Source organism: Odocoileus virginianus, chromosome 2, assembly GCF_023699985.2.
Source record: "Odocoileus virginianus isolate 20LAN1187 ecotype Illinois chromosome 2, Ovbor_1.2, whole genome shotgun sequence".
Lineage (NCBI taxonomy): Eukaryota > Metazoa > Chordata > Mammalia > Artiodactyla > Cervidae > Odocoileus > Odocoileus virginianus.
In genome coordinates, this window is record NC_069675.1 from 88,623,480 (window position 1) to 88,643,150 (window position 19,671).

Here is a 19,671-nt window from a genome sequence, read left to right on the forward strand (position 1 = left end):
CGCACTACGCCTGCGCCGCCCCATGACGTCACGACGCCCGCGCCGCCGCCGCCGCAGCCGTCGCAGTGGTCGCGCGAGTCTTTTTCTAGTAACCTGGGCGCTAGTTGGTGAGTGGCCTCAGCACGGCCTGGAGGCGCGCGCGGGGTCCGGGTCCCGGAGACCTCTATTCAGGGATCTCTGGGATACATTAAGGGGGCCTAAACACGGTCCCCGACGCGTTCCATTAAAATCCGGCTTGACCTTTATGGTTGAGGGCGGACCTGTCGATCCGAGCGAGTCTCACGGGTTGGGGGCGGGGCTCATTTCATCACCTAGGGACCTTCAGAATGAGAGCCGGGTTTACTAAATAGTAGCAGCTATTTAGTAGCCTGCTAACTGGCAGGGACATTTAATTTTCAGAACAATCTTGTGGGAATAGTTTTTTTTTTTTTTTTAAATCCCGTATGCTGGAGAAATGGAAACGCGGAGAAATAAAATCAGGGTCGTGTCGCTATGAGTGAAGTGAAAGTGAAAGTCGCCCAGTCGTGTCCGACTCTTTGCGACCCCACGGACTATACAGTCCATGGAATTCTCCAGGCCAAAATACTGGAGTGGGTAGTCTTTCCCTGCTCCAGGGGATCTTCTCAAGCCAGGGATCGAACCCAGGCCTCCCGCATTACAGGCGGATTGAGTGATGGCGCCCAAATTTAAAAGTCTCACCATTTAACCATTACTCTGTGCCGTCCAGTGGCAAGACAGTTGTCATTTCAGTTGCCCTTCTGTGTTTATAAAGTGCTTCTGCAACTCTTGGCTCATTGAATCGCCCCGCTAACCCTGATGAATAGTATTGTCATCTACAGGTGAGATTGGGACCCAGAGATTTTGATCTACCTAAAGTTACGTACCGATGAAGTGCTGGAACCAGCGCTCTTTCCCAGGTCGTCTCTAAGTTTGTTGCATTTTATCTTTCACTCACCCTATTGCATTCTCAGAATCTTGGGGAGCTTCATACTTAGAAAGAATGAAAACCTGGCCTGATCCTCTGTATTATAGTTGAGGAAAGAAAACCTGGGTAGAAGAAATGACTTAATAGAAGTCTCAGGTCAGCTTCCACAGGTGCTTTTTGAATACAAGGTACAGTAAGTTACCTGCATACAAACCTTCAAGTTGTGAACTTTCAAAGATGGGAATGTATTATAAACCTATTGCAGTATAGTAGTATATAGCTGGTTGTGTTAGGTGGGTACCTAGGCTAACTTTGTTGGACTTACTAAAAAATCGGGCTTATGAACAAACATTCGGAACAGAGTTTGTATGTAGGGGACTCACTGTAGTTATGAATCTAAAAAGGATGATGGGCAGGGAATAATGAGATAGGAATATCGGAAACCAGGCCTCCTTAGACAAAAGTTGTTTCTCTACCTGTTCAAGTGTCCCATCCTTTGGCTGTGCCAGGGACATGATCCTGCCTATAGTCATATACTGTAAGTGCCTTCACTTGTTGCTGAATTTAGAGAAGAATTTGACGTCTTATCTCTAAGTGAAAAATCTGGCTAACCAAGAGATCATGGAAGCAGTGTTGGGGAGTGGAACCCAGGACCTACTGTCTGAGGCTTTGATTTCTGTTTTGGTGCTAGCAATATGACTTTGAGGAAGGACAATCTAGACTTTCACTCATGTAGTCTTCCCATTTATTCAGTGTCTCCTATGTTCAGAACTGTGCCAGGGACTGGGGATGCAGCCTTGAACAAGACAACCATAGTTTAATCCTTGTAGTCAGTTCTTATGGCAGGAATAAGACAATGATCCAATAATTATTGTTTAGTCGCTAAGTCATGTCTGACTCTTTTGTGACCCCAATGGCTTGTGGCCCACCAGGCTCCTCTGTCCATGGGATTGCCCAGGCAAGAATACTGGAGTGGGTTGCCATTTCCTTCTCTGGGGGATCTTCCCAGCCCAGGGATTGAACCCGCATTTCCTGCATTGGCAGGCGGATTCTTTACCACCGAGCCACCAGGATGCCTGATCAAGTAATTACACAAATATTAACTGATATTGTTAAAGTAAGTGCCATGAAAAAGCACATGGTACCAAGAAAGGGGGTTATAGGACATTTGACCTGTTGGGCTAGAGAAAACAGCCAAGGAAGGCATCCTCTGAGGAAGTGGTGCTTCAGCTGAAGTCTGAAAGAGAAGTTCATTAATGAGGTGAGGGAATACCATTCCAAGCAGATTCAACAGTATTTTTGAAGACCCTGGTGCAGGAAATTATTCAAGGAAATGAAAGACCAGTTTACCAATTTGTACAATGTGAGCGGTAATCACAATGTTGCCTGGTTATTGTGGGAATCAGGTAATACATGTGAAAGTATTTTATATACAACAAGGACCTGTGTGTGCACACCCATATTATAAGAATCTACATGTTATAAACTAATACACAACTGAATTTGTAGGGGTTGCTGGGATGGTGGATAAACCAGGACTTTGTCTTCCTCATCTAGTTCCTTCCAAAGTTAAAATGCACCTTCTATGAAAAGTGGGAAAATTCAAGTTTTGAGAATCTCAGCTTTGGATAAAGAATACATGCCTCAGGTTTTTTTTTTTTTTTTTTTTTTAATATGTAACAGTTTGAAAAATAATGCCAGTAATTGCACTGTTTTATGTACACAGTATAGGATAGTGCTTAAGAGCACAGACTGTGGAACAAAAGTGCCTGGATTAAAATCTTGAGCAAATTGTTTATCTTTGCCTCTGTGTCTTTATCCATGAAATGGGTATAATAATAAGTACTTATCTCTTAGGGTTATTATGAGGCTCAAATGAGTTAATGTATGCAATACAGCACTTAGAACTGTTTCTGGCACATAGTTATTACTATAAAATTATAAGCTATTGTTTCATTATTATTGTTATAATTACCTTTTTAAAGGCTCGTTAATATCACCATGAAAAAGGTGCAGTAGAAACTATAGCTCAGAGAGGTTGATCTCCCCAAGTTCACACTGCTAGTAAGTGGGCAAACTGACATTTCAGTTCAAGACTTCATCCAAAGGTCAGATGTTTCCTGCTGCATTTTTTTCCAACTGTAGGTTAATTTTGTTGTAGAATACTTGGCCTTGCATGATGGTTCCTTTCCTTGTCTTTACTTCTGTGCTGAACTGAGTGCTGATATGAATATTCTTAAGGTAAAGAGTCCAAGGGGCTGCCTTTATTGAATTTCCACTTTGAAGTTTCCTGACTTCTGTGCAGTTTAAAATCTATGTCTAAAGCATTTCAGCAATGTGGTTTATTTATAGAGTCGTCTTCCGGTTCACGTGTACTGGGTCCGCTTTTGGGTGTTGAGTTTTCTGTCAAAGGTTGTTTATTTCTAACCCATTTTGATTTCCTGTTGCTTTGTGGATTGGTATTATGACCTGCAACAGGAACACCAGGAAACCTGTCTTAAATGGAACAGCCAGATTGAGACCCTGTAGATTAAAAAAAAAAAGCACCTTATTATACAGCCATATTTGGATATAAGTATGGGTTAGGCATTGGCTATATTAGGCAAAAACCTAGATATAGAAACCTCACTTAGAGGCAAAATCTGCGAACAGTGCTGCTGCTACAGAGCAAAGCTATTAGCTCCAGCCTCTTGGTCAATGACAGTCTCTTAGAGCCTGAGTTCCTACATCTATAAAGAGGAGATTATTATACTTTTCTTTATAGCATTTTTGAGAGGATTAAATGAATACTATGGGTAAAGCAAGCAGGCCGGGCCTGACCTCTGTTAATAGTAGCTATTGATAATGATTAAAAAGAGGAAACATTTTTTATTTTTTTATCTATATCTGTTTTTACTGACATACACCGATCATTGAAATCTAGCATCTCTTGCTATTAAAAATTCCATCGGGAGAAATTATTTGCCTTTGTGCAACTCATTTGCTTTTCTTAAAAAAAAAAAGTAATAATTACAGCAGGTGCCATATTCCCAGCACTGTACTTGGTTGTTAAATACACTCACTACTTCATTTTATTTTAAAACAGGATTTTTTTTTTCTCACTTTACAAATGAGGAAAATGATGCCCAGAAAGTGAAATGAATAGCCACAAGTTGAAATTCATATCCAGATATGACTGACTTTTGGCTTCCTTGTACTTTAGTAATGACATGAAAGATTTCTTTGTTGTGTCTGACTCTGGCATGGAAGTTTTTGAAAGGAAAGGTGATAGCTGTCAATAGATACTCTTTAGGGGGGACTCCTGTTGTCTGTTAGACACTGTGCCACGTGTTTTACTTACATTAATTTATTTTTCCCAACCCTAAGAAATAACTATAATTATCTCCATTTTATTACAGTTGAGGAAGTCAAGGTGCAGTGACGTTCAGAGGCATTTGGGTAGTGGTGGAGATGGGCTTGGATTCTAGACCTTCTGGCTGCAAAACCCATGCTCTTACTCAGACTGTAATGTGTGTCTGTATGTTAGTTGATCAGTTGTGTCTGAGCCTTTGCGACCTCATGGACTGGAACCCAGCAGGTTTCTCTGTCCATAGAATTTCTCAGGCAAGAATACTGGAGTGAGTTGCCATTTCCTTCTCCAGGGGATCTTCCTAGACCAGGGATCAAATTGTGTCTCCTGCATTAGCAGGCAGATTCTTTACCACTGAGCCAAAGGGGAAGGCCCAGATTTGCCCGTAAGCTAGAACCGTTGTTCTATCTCAGGGGTAGCTGTAGGCTTTAGCGTCTTTCCACGGTCAAAAACCTCAGAGGGATCGTGTGTAACTTGTGTTAACACCGAGGAGGGTGGCATTTTCCAGAGCTTTAGTTCTATAACATGGAAGACCTCAAACCTCAGCTATGCTTCAGACTCACATTAAAGTGCATTCTAATTGGTAATCAGTGCATAAGGAACCAAAGAAAATTTTAATTAAATGCTGTTGTGTGAGTTTTCCAGTCATTTTATGCCTGTTGAAATGATTTTATGTAAAATTCTCTTCCAGTGCTCTGCCGTTACTCTTTATAGTGTAACTTTATCAAGATTTTGTGCTTTTTTTTTCCTGTAAGGGTTTAATTACCATCATTAAGGATTTAGGCTGCTATGCATTTACTTAACTCTCTTCCCTGTGTACTAATTGGCATTTGCTGTAGTGGAAAGAGCGTGGCGATTTGGCGTCCTACAGACTGTGAGCTAGATATTTAAATCTCTGTGAGCCTTAGTTTCTTTGTCCTATAAAATGGGGCTAATCATACATCCTTGTACAGCTGTTAGGAGGAGGGCTGGAGATAATGTATTTAAGTTATCTAGTACAGCGGTCCCCAGCCTTTATTGGCACCAGGGACTGGTTGCGTGGAAGACAGTTTCCCCACTGACCTGAGCTGGGCAGGGGGTGGGGTTGGTTTCAGGTTAATTCAGGCGCATGACATTTATTATGCTCCTGTGAGAATCTACCACTGCGGTTCATCGGACAGGAGGCGGAGCTCAGGCGGCAATGTGAGGGCTGGGGAGCGGCTGTTAATATAGATGAAGCTTCTGCTGGCTCACCTGCTGCCCACCTCCTGCCCTGCCGCCCAGTTCCTAACAGGCCACGAACTGGTACGGGTTGGGAACCCCTGACCTAGCACACAGGTCAAAACGTATCGATAGGCTCTGCTGATAGGATTTGCTAGCTAACTGGTACAGGTTATTTTCTGAAGTTGCACTAACAGTAGAGTCTGTTTTACTTAGATCTCCTTTTTGTCTTGTTCTTTTTAGCGGATGTTCACAAGGATTGTCTTCAGTCATGGCCTTGGGTTTAAGGTGCTTCCGCTTGGTCCACCCTGCCTTTTGCAGCTCCCTTACAGCCTTGACCAGACCTGTTTCAGAAGTCACGCTGCAGACAGTGAGAGGAAGACAGGATGACCGTGGGCAATACATGGCCTATGCCGCCGTACCAGTCCGTCATTTTGCTACCAAGAAAGCCAAAGGTAGAGACGTGACCTCCTCGCCCCTGTCTTATATTTAGCTCTTTGAAAGATCAGAGCTGGAAGGGATCTCAGAGATGTTCTGAATTTCTCCCCGTGCCTCACGAAGTGGAGTCTCAGGTAGTTCAGTTGATAGGCTTGAAAGGTCACAGGGACAGATATGGCATTAGAACTGGGGGTCTGTTTTCTCACTTCCATACTGCCCCATATGTTGCCATAGCTCAGAAAACGACTTGTTTTGTTTTAGATTTAGAATTAGAGGTGTAAGTGCCAAGGAAGCCAGAATACTTGAGACAGGGATCAATGTATTTTCTCCTCCCAGGTAGATCTGTGTTGGAAGTAAAATTAAAAGCAGAAGTTTGTTGGGTGAGGACATATGAGAGCCGAGGATTTAGATGGATGATCTTAATGGCTTGTGTCATCCAAGAATGAGACTTTGATATAACTCAGGTCTCAGCTTAAACGTCGCTTCCTCAGGAAAGCCTTCCCTGACCTCTTGGGCTGGGTCAGTTCCCTTGTTACATGCACTTGTGCACACGGTTATTTTATCTTTGATGTACTTAGCAAAGCACTCACTAATTAATCAATTAATTAATTGTAGGATTGATTATTGTTTGTTATGTCTTCCATACTGGACCCTGTGAGGAAAAACTCCATCTCTGTCTTTTTTTTTCTTTTCAGTCTATGTTTTTTGTTTAGGAGCTAACAGGGCCTGACACATAGTATATATTAAAAAGTTTTGTTGAAGGAATGAATGACAGAACATTGTCAAGCAGACCTGCTGTTAACACTTGCAGTGGTGGGTCAGGGAGTTCATGTGCAAGGATGGTGCGGTGCTTGAAATATGCTGCTGAATATTTTTTCCCACTGCTTTTGTTTTATGGTTTCACGCAGACCTTCTCCTTTCCTATTAACAGGAAAATTAACAAGTTGTCAGAAAAGCATTAATGCATAGAAAACTTATATTCAGTTAATAGTGATAATGGTAATAACTTTGGATCTGTAGGTTGCTTGATATATATATTTTTAATTAATGTACATTTAATAATTTAATTTGACCTTTATGAATTACCCATTGAAAGAATTATAATTACCCAGTGAAGAAGTTCTTCTAAATACCCAGTGAACCACGTATCTCACCATTTTGCAAGTGAGGAAACTGAGATTGATGTGTAAGACCTTTGCCCATGATCATATCCAGTTAGTGGCAGAGCTGAAATCCGGGGCCCTGTGCCCACAGCACTGCAGTGGTCTAGTGGCCCAGATGGTAGCTGCAGCCCACAAGCAGCATCTTTTCACATTTAATTGCATATTCAGATTTTATCTTCTTGGGTTGCCTCTTTAAAAAGTTGGTTGTTTGACTTTTTCCTTTAGATTTATTGGATTCTTTCTATATTAAGAGTGCTGATCCTTTGTCAATATGTATATGTTATGGGTATCTACTTTGCCTTTTTACTTGATAATGTCTTTCATTGAACATCAGTTTTAATGCCATCATATTTTTCAGTTCTTTCCTTTATCATTTGTGCTTTTTCAGTCTTATTTAACATACCCTCATCTATCCAAAAGTCATCAATCTCTTCTTCTGTATTTTCTCCTAAATATTTGGCAGGTTTTTACTTTTCATATTTGGGTCTTTAATCCGTAACGGAATTTATTTCTGAATATGATATGAGATAAGGAATCTAATCTTATTTCTTTTTGAAATGAGTAATAAGTGTGTCAGCCTCACTTATCTTTTCAAAAAGGAAAATATTTTAAAATCTATTTATTTTTGGCTGTGCTAGGTCCTTATTGCTCCAGTGGGTTTTCTCTAGTTGGCGACGACTGGGGGCTCCTCTCTAGTGTGAGGCACAGGCTTCTCATTGCAGAGGCTTCTCTTATTGGGGAGCAGGGTCTCAGTATTTGTGGGGAACAGGCTTAGTTGCCCCTCGGCACGTGGGATCTTCCTGGACCGGGGATCAAACCTGTGTCCCCTGCATTGACAGGTAGACTCTTAACCACTGGACCACCGAGGAGGTTAACCTCATTGAGGGAAAACTCTACTCCCAGACCTGTAATGCCTCCTCTGTCATATGTTATGTTTCTTCATACATATGATTTGTTTCTGAGCTCTTGATGTGTTGAACTGCTCATCTCTCCCTGCACTAAATTCCCTAATGCCCGAATCACTGTCATAAAGTCTTGAATCTGGTGGTACAGATCTTTCCCTTCAGAATACACTAGCTTTTTCTTCTTCTTCTTCTTGGCCTTTTCTCTTCTCTGTGACATTTATAATCATATTGTCAGGTTTTCTCCATACAGATCTTACACAGTTCTTCAATTAGGTTTATTTCTAGACTATCATCATTTTTTGTCACTTTGGCATATGATGTTTTTTAAAGCCCACTTTTGAGTTATATATACAGAAAAAGTATGTACATAAATTGTAAGTACTCAGTGAATTTTCACAAAGTGAACACAGCTATGTAACTATCACCCGGATTAAGATATAGAGCGTCGCTTGTACTTTGGAAGCTTTGCTGTTGTGCTTTTCAGGTCTTCCCCTTCAAAAGACAGCCCCCTCTCTCGGCTTTAACACTACAGATTTCGTTTTGCCGTTTTTGAACTCAGAATGAATTCTTTCCATGCCTGGCTTCTTTTGATAACAACCTACATGTGAAATTTGTCCTTGTTGTTGTCTGTAGTAGTTGTTGGTACATTTTAATTTTTTTATAGTATCCCAATGAATGTGTGTACCACGATTTCTGTATGTTTTCTATAGTTGATGGATATTTGAGTTGCTTCCAGTTTTGAGCTAAAATAAATATGATGGATATTTGAGTTGCTTCCAGTTTTGAGCTAAAATAAATAATGCTGCTGTGAACTTGCATTTTGGTGCCCATAAGTTTGCCTTTCTACTGGATGTGTACCAAGAGGAAGGATTACTGAGCCTTGGGTTATGTATATATAAATTTCAGTTCAGTTTCAGAACATACAGTTTTCCAGAGTGGTCATGTTAGGTTACTGTCCTCCCCAGGGTGTTTTAGCTTTTTATTTGCTAATTACCCACTATCTACTTGTGAACACTTGGTATGGTCAGCCTTTTTAATTTTAGTCATTCTAATGAATGTGCCGTTATATCTCATTATGGTTTTAATTTGTTTTTCACTGATGAATAGTGATGGTGAGCACCTTTCATTTGTTTACTGGTTATTTGGATATCCTCTTTGTTTCCAGTCTTTTGCCCATTAAAAAAAAAAAAAATTGACCTGATTTTTGAAAATTGACTTCTAAGAATTTTAATGTATTCTAAAGACAAGACTTTTGCATATATATGTATTGCTGATAATGATTACCTTTTCATGGTGTTTTTTTTCTGATGAACAGAAGTTCTTAATTTTAATGTAGTCCAGTTTGTCAATCTTTTTCTTTTATTAGTAGTGCTCTTTTTTTCCTTTTTAAGAAATTTTCCCCTGCCTTAATGTGAAAAATATATTCTATATTATTTTTTTGTAAGTCATTGCTTTAAGTTTATGTCTTTTAGAAATTATGTGTTCTGTTTGGTTGCTGGTGAATAGGAATACTTTTGATAATTATACATTGATTTTGTATATTGCAACTCTGCTGAACTCTTTTATTAGAACCGTTGTTTGTGTATTCTTTTGGATTTTCTATGTAGATAATTAAAATACCTATATTTAAAGATAGCTTTGTTTTTCCCTCCCCAATCTTTATACCACATCCCTTTTATTTCTTTTCTCTCTTTCCTCCATCCCTCTTCCCTCCTTCTCTCCTTTCCTTCCAACTACATTGTCTAGGAATTCTATTATAATTCTAATAAAAGTGATTTTTTATTGGAGTATAATTGCTTTACAATATTGTGATAGTTTCTGCTGTACAACAAAGTGAATCAGCTATATGTGAATAAAAGTGATTATTGATAGTAGTCATCCGTGTTTTAGTCCTGATTTTATAGTGAACACTTCTTATGTGTTAACATCAAGAATTATGTTTGCTCTATTTTTTGGTAGTCTCTCTTTTAAGCAAGTATCTTCTGTCCCTGTTTTGCTAAGAGTTTTTGTTTTGAATGGATATTAATTTTTTTTAGTGGTGCTCTTGCTGCATTTATTGAGTGAGTATTTAAAAAATTTTTTCAATCTATGAATGTGGTGGCTCAACATTAATAGCCTTTTCTGATATTAAACCACTGTTCCATTCTTGGTATAAGCCCTCCTTGTTCTTATATGTGATGTGCATATACATTGCTTGATCCATAATCTGTATGTTGCTGGATTTGGTTTGCTAATATTAACTTAGGCTTTTGAATTTTTTTAAATTTTTGTGAATTAGTCTTAATAGAACTTTCTGATACTGATGAGCACAAGTTCCTTTATGGGTAATTTGTCTTTTCTCTTTGGCTGTTTTCACAGCCTCTTTGTCCTTGGTTTTCTGCATTCACAAAATGTCTAGGTATGAATTTGCTTTTACTATCCTGTTTGAAACTGTTTCTAAATCTGAAAATTCAGCTCTTTCATCGTTCTGAAAATTCTAAGCCGTTAGCCTGTTAACTTCAGAGCTTTCAAGCAAAATGATGACACAAGCAAATAAATGTTCAAAAAAAAAATCACTCTGCTGCTTACTGGTTGGTTACTTTGGGCAAAACATTTAAATAGCTGTTCCTCAGATTCCTTATCTGTAAAATGGGAACAATAATAATCTGTTCTTCCTATGTCAGAGGGCTGCTTTGAATTCTAATAGAAGAATGTACTTGAAATTGCATTGCAAATTGTATTATGGTATACAGATAGCACAGGATCTAACTTATTGTAGATGTTTAATGAAATTTGTTGTGAATGATCTCAATAAATGTTGAGTATTTAATAAATAATCAAGTATAGGATAGTACTGTTTAAATGTTTTTATTCTTTTCCCTCTTCCCACACCCTACATAAAGGAATGCAAGAATATTTGTATTACTCACGAGAGTGAGCTATGCATATATATATTATAGATGCTTATGAAACATCACTATGATGGTTTAGATACAAACTAGAATTTTACTCAGTTCTCAATATTGTTGGTTTTCTAAAATATAAGCCATTGTCACTACCGCTGGTAGTGTTTCATGTTGCTAAACCACTGCTGTTCTTTCTGTCTGTACCAGCCATCAGATACTTTGCATGGCCTTGTTTTAGGATTCATTTTTAAATGAATTAATATATTTTCTGTGTCTCTCTTTTTCTTAACTCATTGTTTATTGTCTCTATTTATGCTTTTGTTTTTTCTTTTAAATTCATTGAATGTTGACTTTCTAGCCAAAGGGAAAGGACAGTCCCAAACTAGAATGAATCTTAACGCTGCCTTAGTTGAGGATATCATCAACTTGGAAGAAGTGGATGAAGAAATGAAATCTGTGATCGAAACACTCAAGGATAATTTCAATAAGACTGTCAATATAAGGACCTCACCAGGTTAGTGAGTGAACCTGTGTTTTGGAGAGGGGCACAGTGGCAAGAACATTGCTTTGGCAGAACTGGGTTTCACGTATTATTTGGTGACCACTGGCAGTTACTTTACTTCTCTGGTGTTCAGTTTCCTTGTCTAATTCCCGCCTTCTAGCTTTGGGATGGGGATGAAAATAAGTGAGGTAACATGTGTAATGATTCTTGTACAGTGCCCAGCATGTATTAACACTGCATTTATCCATTTAGCACATACTTGTCTGCTATGAACTAGTCATTGTGCTGGTTCCCGGTAAACAAAAATAGGCATGATCTTTGCTCTCATGGAATCATACTGTCAGAAAATGGGACTTTCATTATTACTGTATTCTAAAAACTTGTAGGTATTTAGTCTCATAGTAACTGACATCTTTGGTCTGATTTGTCCATTTTTTGTCCGATTTGGCCATTCTTATCCCTTACTGGGGACCAACTGGCTGCAAACATGCCCACCTGAGGCATTTCTATACCCCTGGGCTTGACCAGGAAGATTCCGTTTGGGTTAATAACTTCCTGAAAATGGCTTTTCTAAGTGGGAAATGTCAGAACTGTCTAGGAGAACTGTTTGCAGATGTGATGGAAGAAGTGAGTTGTCAGCTAATGGTGCAGGCAGGCAGGAAAAATCCAATTGCTATTAAATTGGCCTTTTGGAAATTGTCATCATCCTAGAGTCAAGCCCAGGACCCCCTCGGAAAATATCTGTGGGAGCTTGGGCTGCTCCCGCTCACATTTTGGTTGGGATAGTTCATAAGAAAGCTAGAAAATATTTCATGAACTTGTTCTTAAGAAAACCAAGTGAAAAATCTACAGCTCCATCTATAAACACCAGCAGAAACATCAGAGATGAGATCCAGTGTGAAACCAGAAGACCATTCTATCATTTGTCAACCCTGGACTGGGGCATTTCTGCCTTTGCTGACAGTAGAGTGTGCCATTCAATCTCTCCCGACTGTTTATTTTAAACTTGCTTATTATTTTAGGTATGAAGCTGATAAAGTGCTTTGTCTCCCCTGTGCTTTCTGGCCTGTTAACATTCTGCAGCCGAAACCAGAGAGCAGTTTGAGAGGAGCTCAGGGAGAAATGTGATACTTCAAATTGGCCAGCAAGCTCCACTCTTGTTGAACTTAAAAAGATGATGGGCCTGGAAAGAGGTTGGGAGTGTAATTTGTTAAATGTTAACCTCTGCAAAAATGAGGGGCAGGAATGAGGCTGAGGGAGATGCTCGCTGGGGACAGATTGAGGGAAAAGGATTTGATGCATTATGTCGATATGGATTTTGGGAATGGGAACCACCACAATTGCATGGTGAAAAGCCCATGTTGGGACTTCTGTGGCAGAGGATCTTATGGCAAATCAGGAAGGCTGAATTAAGATCCATTTTCAAAAGGCCTCCCGCTGGTATTTCCTCTTTGCTTCTTTCTCTTCAGGGTTATGTTTGTACAGCGTTCTGTGTAGAACTTGGGGCCATGAAGAGACTAAGGTGAAACAGGCTGAACCTAGCCAGTCTTTCATTTTATTTTACTTTTTTTCCCCCAGATTATTCCATATTCCATTATTCCATATGATATGGAATACTTTTAATACTTTTCAATACTACCTGAACCAGCAGACATTTTTCCCCTTATACCTCTGTCTGTCTACCAGCAATTTCTGTCTCCAAGATTGAAGACAGAATTGATTGCTTTTAATAGTTGTCTAAAACACAGGTTTATTTGATTCTTCATTCTTGTCCTCTCATTCATTCATTCATACATACATTTATTTCTTCATCAATGTATTATTAAGCACTTATTCTGTGCTGTTTAATAGGTGCTGTAGATTCAGAGAGAAAAGACACTGTCCCCATCTTCCAGGAGTCTAGATCCTAGTGTGTAGGGATAGACAAGTAAACCAACGTGTAAAACCACAGCAAAGTAGAGTGGTGAAGACCATGACTTTGGAGTTGATCAGGTCTAGGTTTGAATTCAGGCCCCATTATGGGCTCTTGTGACCTTGGACAAGTTATTTTCTGTGCCCCAGTTTCCACATCTGTAAAATGATGAAACTGTCTCACAGGTTTATTGTGATAATAAAAGCAAATAAAGTATAGAAAGCATTTAGAACCATGTCTTGCCCTAGAAAGTGTTCGGTAAAGATGGGTCATCATTATTACAGATTTGTATGTAGGACCCTGGAGCTCATAAAGAATTTGTAATCCAGCGTAAGAGGTCAGACAGGATTTCTGAGATTAGATGCAGTCATAGCTGAGTGTTCAAGAGTGAGCAGAAATTATCGGAGAATAGAAGGGTATCCTTAGTAGAAGGAAAAATATATGCTGAGGATCCTAAGGCAAGAGAGAACAGACTGTATTAGAGAAACTGTTAGTAGGTTAGTTTGGTTAAAATATAGGAGAAAGTTGAGACATAATGATAATAGCATGTATTGGGCCCTTGTATATGCCAGGACAGTATAACGGCTTTCCATAAACTCTTTTAACTCTCATAACAACCCAGTGCGATAAGTATGATTTTAATGCCCCATTTAGAAGTCAGGAAACAGACGCCCAGATGGTTCAGGAGACCTTCCTAAGGTCATACAGTTCAGGAAGTGGCAGGGTTGGTATTTGAACCCAGGTCATTGGTCTTCAGAATCATGGACTTTTCCAGATTGAAGCCGATGGTGTCAACAGCCTTCTAACTTGTGATGGCATTGAATTGAGTTGAATACTGTGCTTCAAATCAGATCTTAGGGGCATAGTGTGGAACTACATTAGCCTAACAATTTGCTAGGACAGCTCCCAATTTGTTGAAAAGACTGACACCTCTCCCACCACACACACACACACACACACACACACACACACTCACTCACTCACTCACTCACTCACTCACTCACTCACTCACTTGGTGTGTCAGAATGAGCCATTCTCTAGTGATTCTTAAAATGAATGGTAAAGTTTTCTTCTAGTTCTCATTTGCATAGGAAATCAGGGAGTTTGAGTAATGCCCCTTATATTGTCTTGTAACAATATACTTGCCTTCTTGACAAGAAAATTTTGCCCAAGGTTTCCCCTAATTCAGATATAGACAAAGATCAGATACAGGGTATCAGTGAAGTGTGGTAATAATTGGTGGGGTTTTTTTGTTTTTTGGTTTTTTTTTTTTTTAGTTCCTAAAGGGAGTCTTAAGTGCCAAAATCAAGGTGGTACGAGGTAACAGTTTCAAACCTGGCTGCATGTCTGAATCATGCGGTCATCTTGAAAGAAAACTACAAGTGCCCCCAAGACGGCAGGCTCCTGAGCCCCTACAGAATCAGGATCTCTGGGGAGTGGGACCCAGGAATCTAAATTTAAAAGCTCCCTGGAGACTTCTGAATGGTGCAGCGCAAGTTAAGTTCCACTGATAAGGGAAAGAGCCTTGATTAGAGTTGGTAGTAAGCACACCTGAGTTGGGGCTGGGCTCTTGCTGGGTTTTCCTTTTGTTAGCTCTGTGACTTGGCTCATTTTATTTCCCTCAGTTTCCTTCTCTGGTGTAAAGTGTATACAGTGATACAATGTTACAGACTAGTTGTGAGAAGGGCTAGTAAGAGGTACCTATTTTTATGTTTATTTTTTGTGTGAGTCTGTTGTATCTTTGCTTATTTATATCGAGTTGTAATCTATACTTTAGTCCTGTAAAGTATTTTTTAATTGAGTTGGAAACCAAGGTACTGAGAAGATGACTGTGATGAACTTGCCCGAGGTTTCATGTTAGTAAGTGGTGACATAGCTGGAAGGGTGATCAACACTCTCCAGTTCCAGCTGTCAAAGCCCTGTGTCACAGGGAACCATGCAGGACCAGGCAGATCAGATCCTTGGCTACTCTGGTGCTGGCAAGGATTTCAGCCTAGTTCTTTCAACATTTCAAAGCTCTTCCCATCACACGACACCACTGCTTCTTTAAAGTCTGGAGCCCAAGAAAATGAAGTCTGTCACTGTTTCCAGTGTTTCCCCATCTATTTGCCATGAAGCGATGGGACCAGATGCCATGATCTTCGTTTTTTGAATGTTGAGTTTTAAGCTAGCCTTTTCACTCTCCTCTTTCACCTTCATCAAGAGGCTCTTTAGTTACTCTTCGCTTTTTGCCATAAGGGTGGTGTCATCTGCATATCTGAAGTTATTGATATTTCTCTAAACATTAGTTGAATCTGAATTGATAGAGACTTAGATGCGAGGTTACTAAAAGTCCTTCTGAATTCTAAGACCCTTTCTTTAATTTTCCTTTTAGGATCCCTTGATAATATCACTGTGGTGACTGCTGATGGGAAGCTTGCTCTCAACCAGATCGGCCAGATCTCCATGAAGTCGCCACAGCTGATACTGGTGAATATGGCCAGCTTCCCGGAGGTAAGGTGGCCTAGCTCACGGGCTCCCTCTCCGTGGTCTCCCTTGTAATGCAGGGGACTACAGCAAGTCAGGAGGAAGTATTCTCTTCACTTTGGGGTGAAACAACAGACAAGGCATAACAAAGGGAATTTAAGGATACAAAAAGCTCTCTTCCTGTTTCTAAATTCCTTTTCTATTTTACTCAAACACTATAGAGCCCAGGCAAGTAATTTGAATACTGACACAGGCCCCATCTAAGACAAACAATAACGGTAGTGGGGTAATTGGAAGGGCAAGGGTAAACTGTAGAGCCTGTGCCCTGTCTGAAAGGAGCAGCTTTTGCCCAGTTGCTGCTGATCCTTCCCAGGCAGAAATGTAGGCCTGGTAATCAGATACTACCAGATACTAAGATTTTTATTTACCAAAGAAGCCAATAGCCCCAATTTCTATGTAAGATCTTTGCTAAATGTTGATAACTAATTCCCTTTATGGGTGTGTTTTAAGTCTATGACAAAATATATTGATGGGCTATGTTTGTCCTGTGGGCCACTAGTTTGTGACTTTTGCATTATTATTTGGAGAAGTGCTGTGCTGTGTGTGCTTGGTCACTCAGTGGTCTGACTCTTTGTGACCCCATGGACTGTTGCCTGCCAGGCTCCTCTGTCCACGGGGATTCTCCAGGCAGGGATACTGGAGTGGGTTGCCATGCCCTCCTCCAGGGGATCTTCCCCACCCAGGTGAGTTCTTTACCGTCTGAGCCACCAGGGCATCCCTATTTGGAGCAAACCTTCCAGGAATTCACATTCCTTTCAGACTCAACTGGCCATTGCAGAATATTGCCCAGAGCACAGTGCTTCCAGGGCTGGAAGGTGGATTGCATTAGATCATTGCAACCGGGAGGCTGTGATTTTAAGTCTGGTTGGGGAAGATAAATCGGCTTTTCCTTACTGATCCAGTAAGAAGTGACCTGGATTAGGACTCCTGAGGACCTGGAATCTGGTCCCACCTCTTGCCAACTGTCTGTGTAGTTTGCATCACTCTTTGGGTTTCCATTTCCTCATCTGTTCACGTGAGGTGAAGGAATCTGAAGTCTCTGTCTATTCCCATGGTCTCTCAGTAATTCTAGCCCAAAGACAGACCAAAGTTGGACCTGCTGGATTTGACAAAACTGGGTTAGAGATAAGAGTAAGCCCTTGCTATGAACAAACTGTTTCAAATCAGGGGGCTCTTGCAGCCGATGTGCCCATATTTGTGGGGTTATTACTCACTTCTCCCCTATTGTGTTCTCCGTACTTTAGCCAGAGTGAACTTGTAAAGATACTAATATTTATTGGATTATGTCATTCCCGGGCACTGAGTTTATCAGTGGCTTCAAGTAATCTTTGAGAAGAAGGTGACTGTGGCCTAGAAGGCTTTGTGTGAAATGGCCCCTGCCTGTCTCTTGCAGACTCCCCAGTCTCATGCCACTGTCACCCTTGCACACTGCTCTGCCCACTAGCCTTTCAGTTCCTCAAACCTTAGCATCCTCAGGGCCTTTGCATATGCTGTTTCCTTTGCTTGGATCACTCTTGTCTGGCTAATTACTATCCGTATTTTGGACCACAGCTTTCATATTACTTTCTCAGAGAAGTCTTTCCTAGTCTACGCAAAATCTCAGTTATTCCTCTATATTAACCACTTTTATACAGCACAGTTCTTTTTCTTCATTGTACTTATTAGTAGTTATGCACTAATCTACATCTTAGTTTTCCATCTCCCTTTCACTAGATTGTAAGCTTGGAATGTAGGAATCATATCCAACTTGCTCATTCTGTCCAGCACCAAACACCATGCCTGACACATGGATGCACCTAGTAAATTTCCTTCAAATGGGTGAATACTTGTCATTAGGTTGATGGAAGGGAGGCACTCATTCGTGGTGTTCCTGAGGAGCAGAGAAATGGACAGAAAGGGAACTGTTAGCTCTTTCCCCTTCTGGCCCCTCTGAACCACTGAGGCCTCTCCGCCTTGTTCATCTGATCCCACAGTCACCACGGGCCAATTTAGGGAACAGCCTCCTAATTACACAGCTTGAAGACCTCATCAGGCAGATTGCTTTTCAGAGCCAGCCACTTCTGTTATTAAATAGCAAATGGCATTCACAGAAGAAGCACCTGATTGGCTACCAGAGCATCTTAGGAGGCAGGAGGAGGTATTAACAGCTTAATTTTTTCTTAGGAAATTGGAATATATCTTCATTTTCCAAGCAAGGCATCTTTGCTGTTTCTCCAAGTTGAAATTCTGTGAGTTTTGATAAAAAAAAACAAAAACCACATCTACAGTTAACCTTAGTAGAGAGGCTCCTTACAAGGACAGAGTGAGGAAGTGTGAGTTACATTGTCTTTTGAATTCCTTTATCTCATCTGGTGTATATATTAAACAAACAGCTCTAACTAAACATTTCCTTCCTCTGGTTTCGACGTTGTCTATGGAGCGCCCAGGTTTATAGCTTCAAAATGCTGAGCTAATCCTCTCTGTGTTTATAGACTTCCTTTCTGTTTCACATGCGGCTGGCTTTCTTTTCAAACCTGGGCATTTCTGGGTCATGCCATAGAGACATGATGCAGATTTACATGCATAATCTTTTTAAATGCATTGAGGGCAGAAAACTGCATTGCATTTGTTTAGCATGTGTCCTGCTTGATAAATGATACTCACAAGTTACTACCTTCCATAAACTTGCCTGCAGCTAGAGTTAATGATGGGAAAGAAGGGAGTTTAAAAAAAAAAAACAGACCACAGCATGATTTGAGTAAAGCAAATGAAAAAAAAAAAAAAAAATTCTGCAGGCTCCTTTATTGCTCTTGTGAAAGGAAGAAAGGTGTGTTGAGTGTCTACAGGGCTGCTAGGCATTGCTTTCTCATATTTTGTTTCATGTGATCAGCACAGCTACTGTTTAAAGTTAGACTTAAGTCTGTTTTCTAGAGGAGGCATCTGAGGCTCAGAAAAGTAGAATTCTTCCACAGATTGACACTGTGGCCGTACAGCCAGGACCTGAGCTTATGTCTGTCTGTTTGACTCTAAATCCTGTGCTCCTTTCACCATCTGTTCCTTAATTCCACAAGTATTTTTGTTGAGTCTCTGCAAAGCTGTTGACTTGAACCCAGATTGTCAAGGACTTGTTCACCTGTCTACAAAAATTTCATCATCTTTTGTCCTGTAGCATACACATGCACATAGATGTGAGTGTAGACATGAATGAATTGGATTTATTAGTTTAAGAATCCCTGGAGGAGGAAAGGCAACCCACTCCAGTATTCTTGCTTGAAAAATCCCATGGACAGAGGAGTGTGGCAGGCTATAGGCCCTGGGGTCCCAAAGAGTCAAACACTACTGAGTGAGCATGTACACACGCAGTAATAGCAGACATTGCTAATTGATCACAGCGCTCGGTCCTGCCTAACACCACATGGGATCTGTGATCTTTCTCAACACAGTACTCCAAGCAGCCACAACCAGTGAGTCATTTTTGCCATTGGAGAGCATCTGTTTGCACTGGGGTGCTGGTGGGCATCTCTTCAGTGAGGGGTAAAGGCTAGGAAATGGAAATGTGATAGAAATGCATGCCTTCTTGTCTGAACCATGAGTAGGTCAGAAGTCATGTTGGGAAAATGACTATAATTCCCTGAGTTTCTGTATTCTTCCATATCAAACTAAAATGTACATGTTTAAAGTATTTCAGAAGAACTACATCTTTCAGTAGGTTTTTTTTTTTTTTTGCAAATGAAATCACTCTTGGTTCACATTTTTTTCTGCATGCAAAAGGACACAGAACAGGTGTAAAATGGTACAAAATAAGGCTTTTGGGAGAGGGTATAAACATGAAGACTGTTTCTAACAGGTTTGAGCTGGTGCTTTAATATACGCATTAATCTACTTAT

General features: G+C 40.3%; 1 protein-coding gene across 2 annotated transcripts in view; it reads left to right on the plus strand.

Moving 5' to 3' along the window:
- The first annotated feature begins 11 nt into the window (after positions 1–11).
- MRRF (mitochondrial ribosome recycling factor) overlaps positions 12–19,671 on the plus strand; it is a 55,630-nt gene continuing 35,970 nt past the window's right edge. The window contains exons 1-4 of one of the 2 annotated variants that reach the window (XM_020907608.2): positions 12–107; positions 5,718–5,929; positions 11,224–11,379; positions 15,654–15,772. In XM_020907608.2, the coding sequence (XP_020763267.2) occupies positions 5,746–5,929; positions 11,224–11,379; positions 15,654–15,772 (459 nt within the window). In that variant the 5' untranslated portion in view covers positions 12–107; positions 5,718–5,745. Of the gene's footprint in view, positions 108–766; positions 840–5,717; positions 5,930–11,223; positions 11,380–15,653; positions 15,773–19,671 lie in introns of those variants that run through there. The other variant, XM_020907607.2, reaches the window with a different exon arrangement.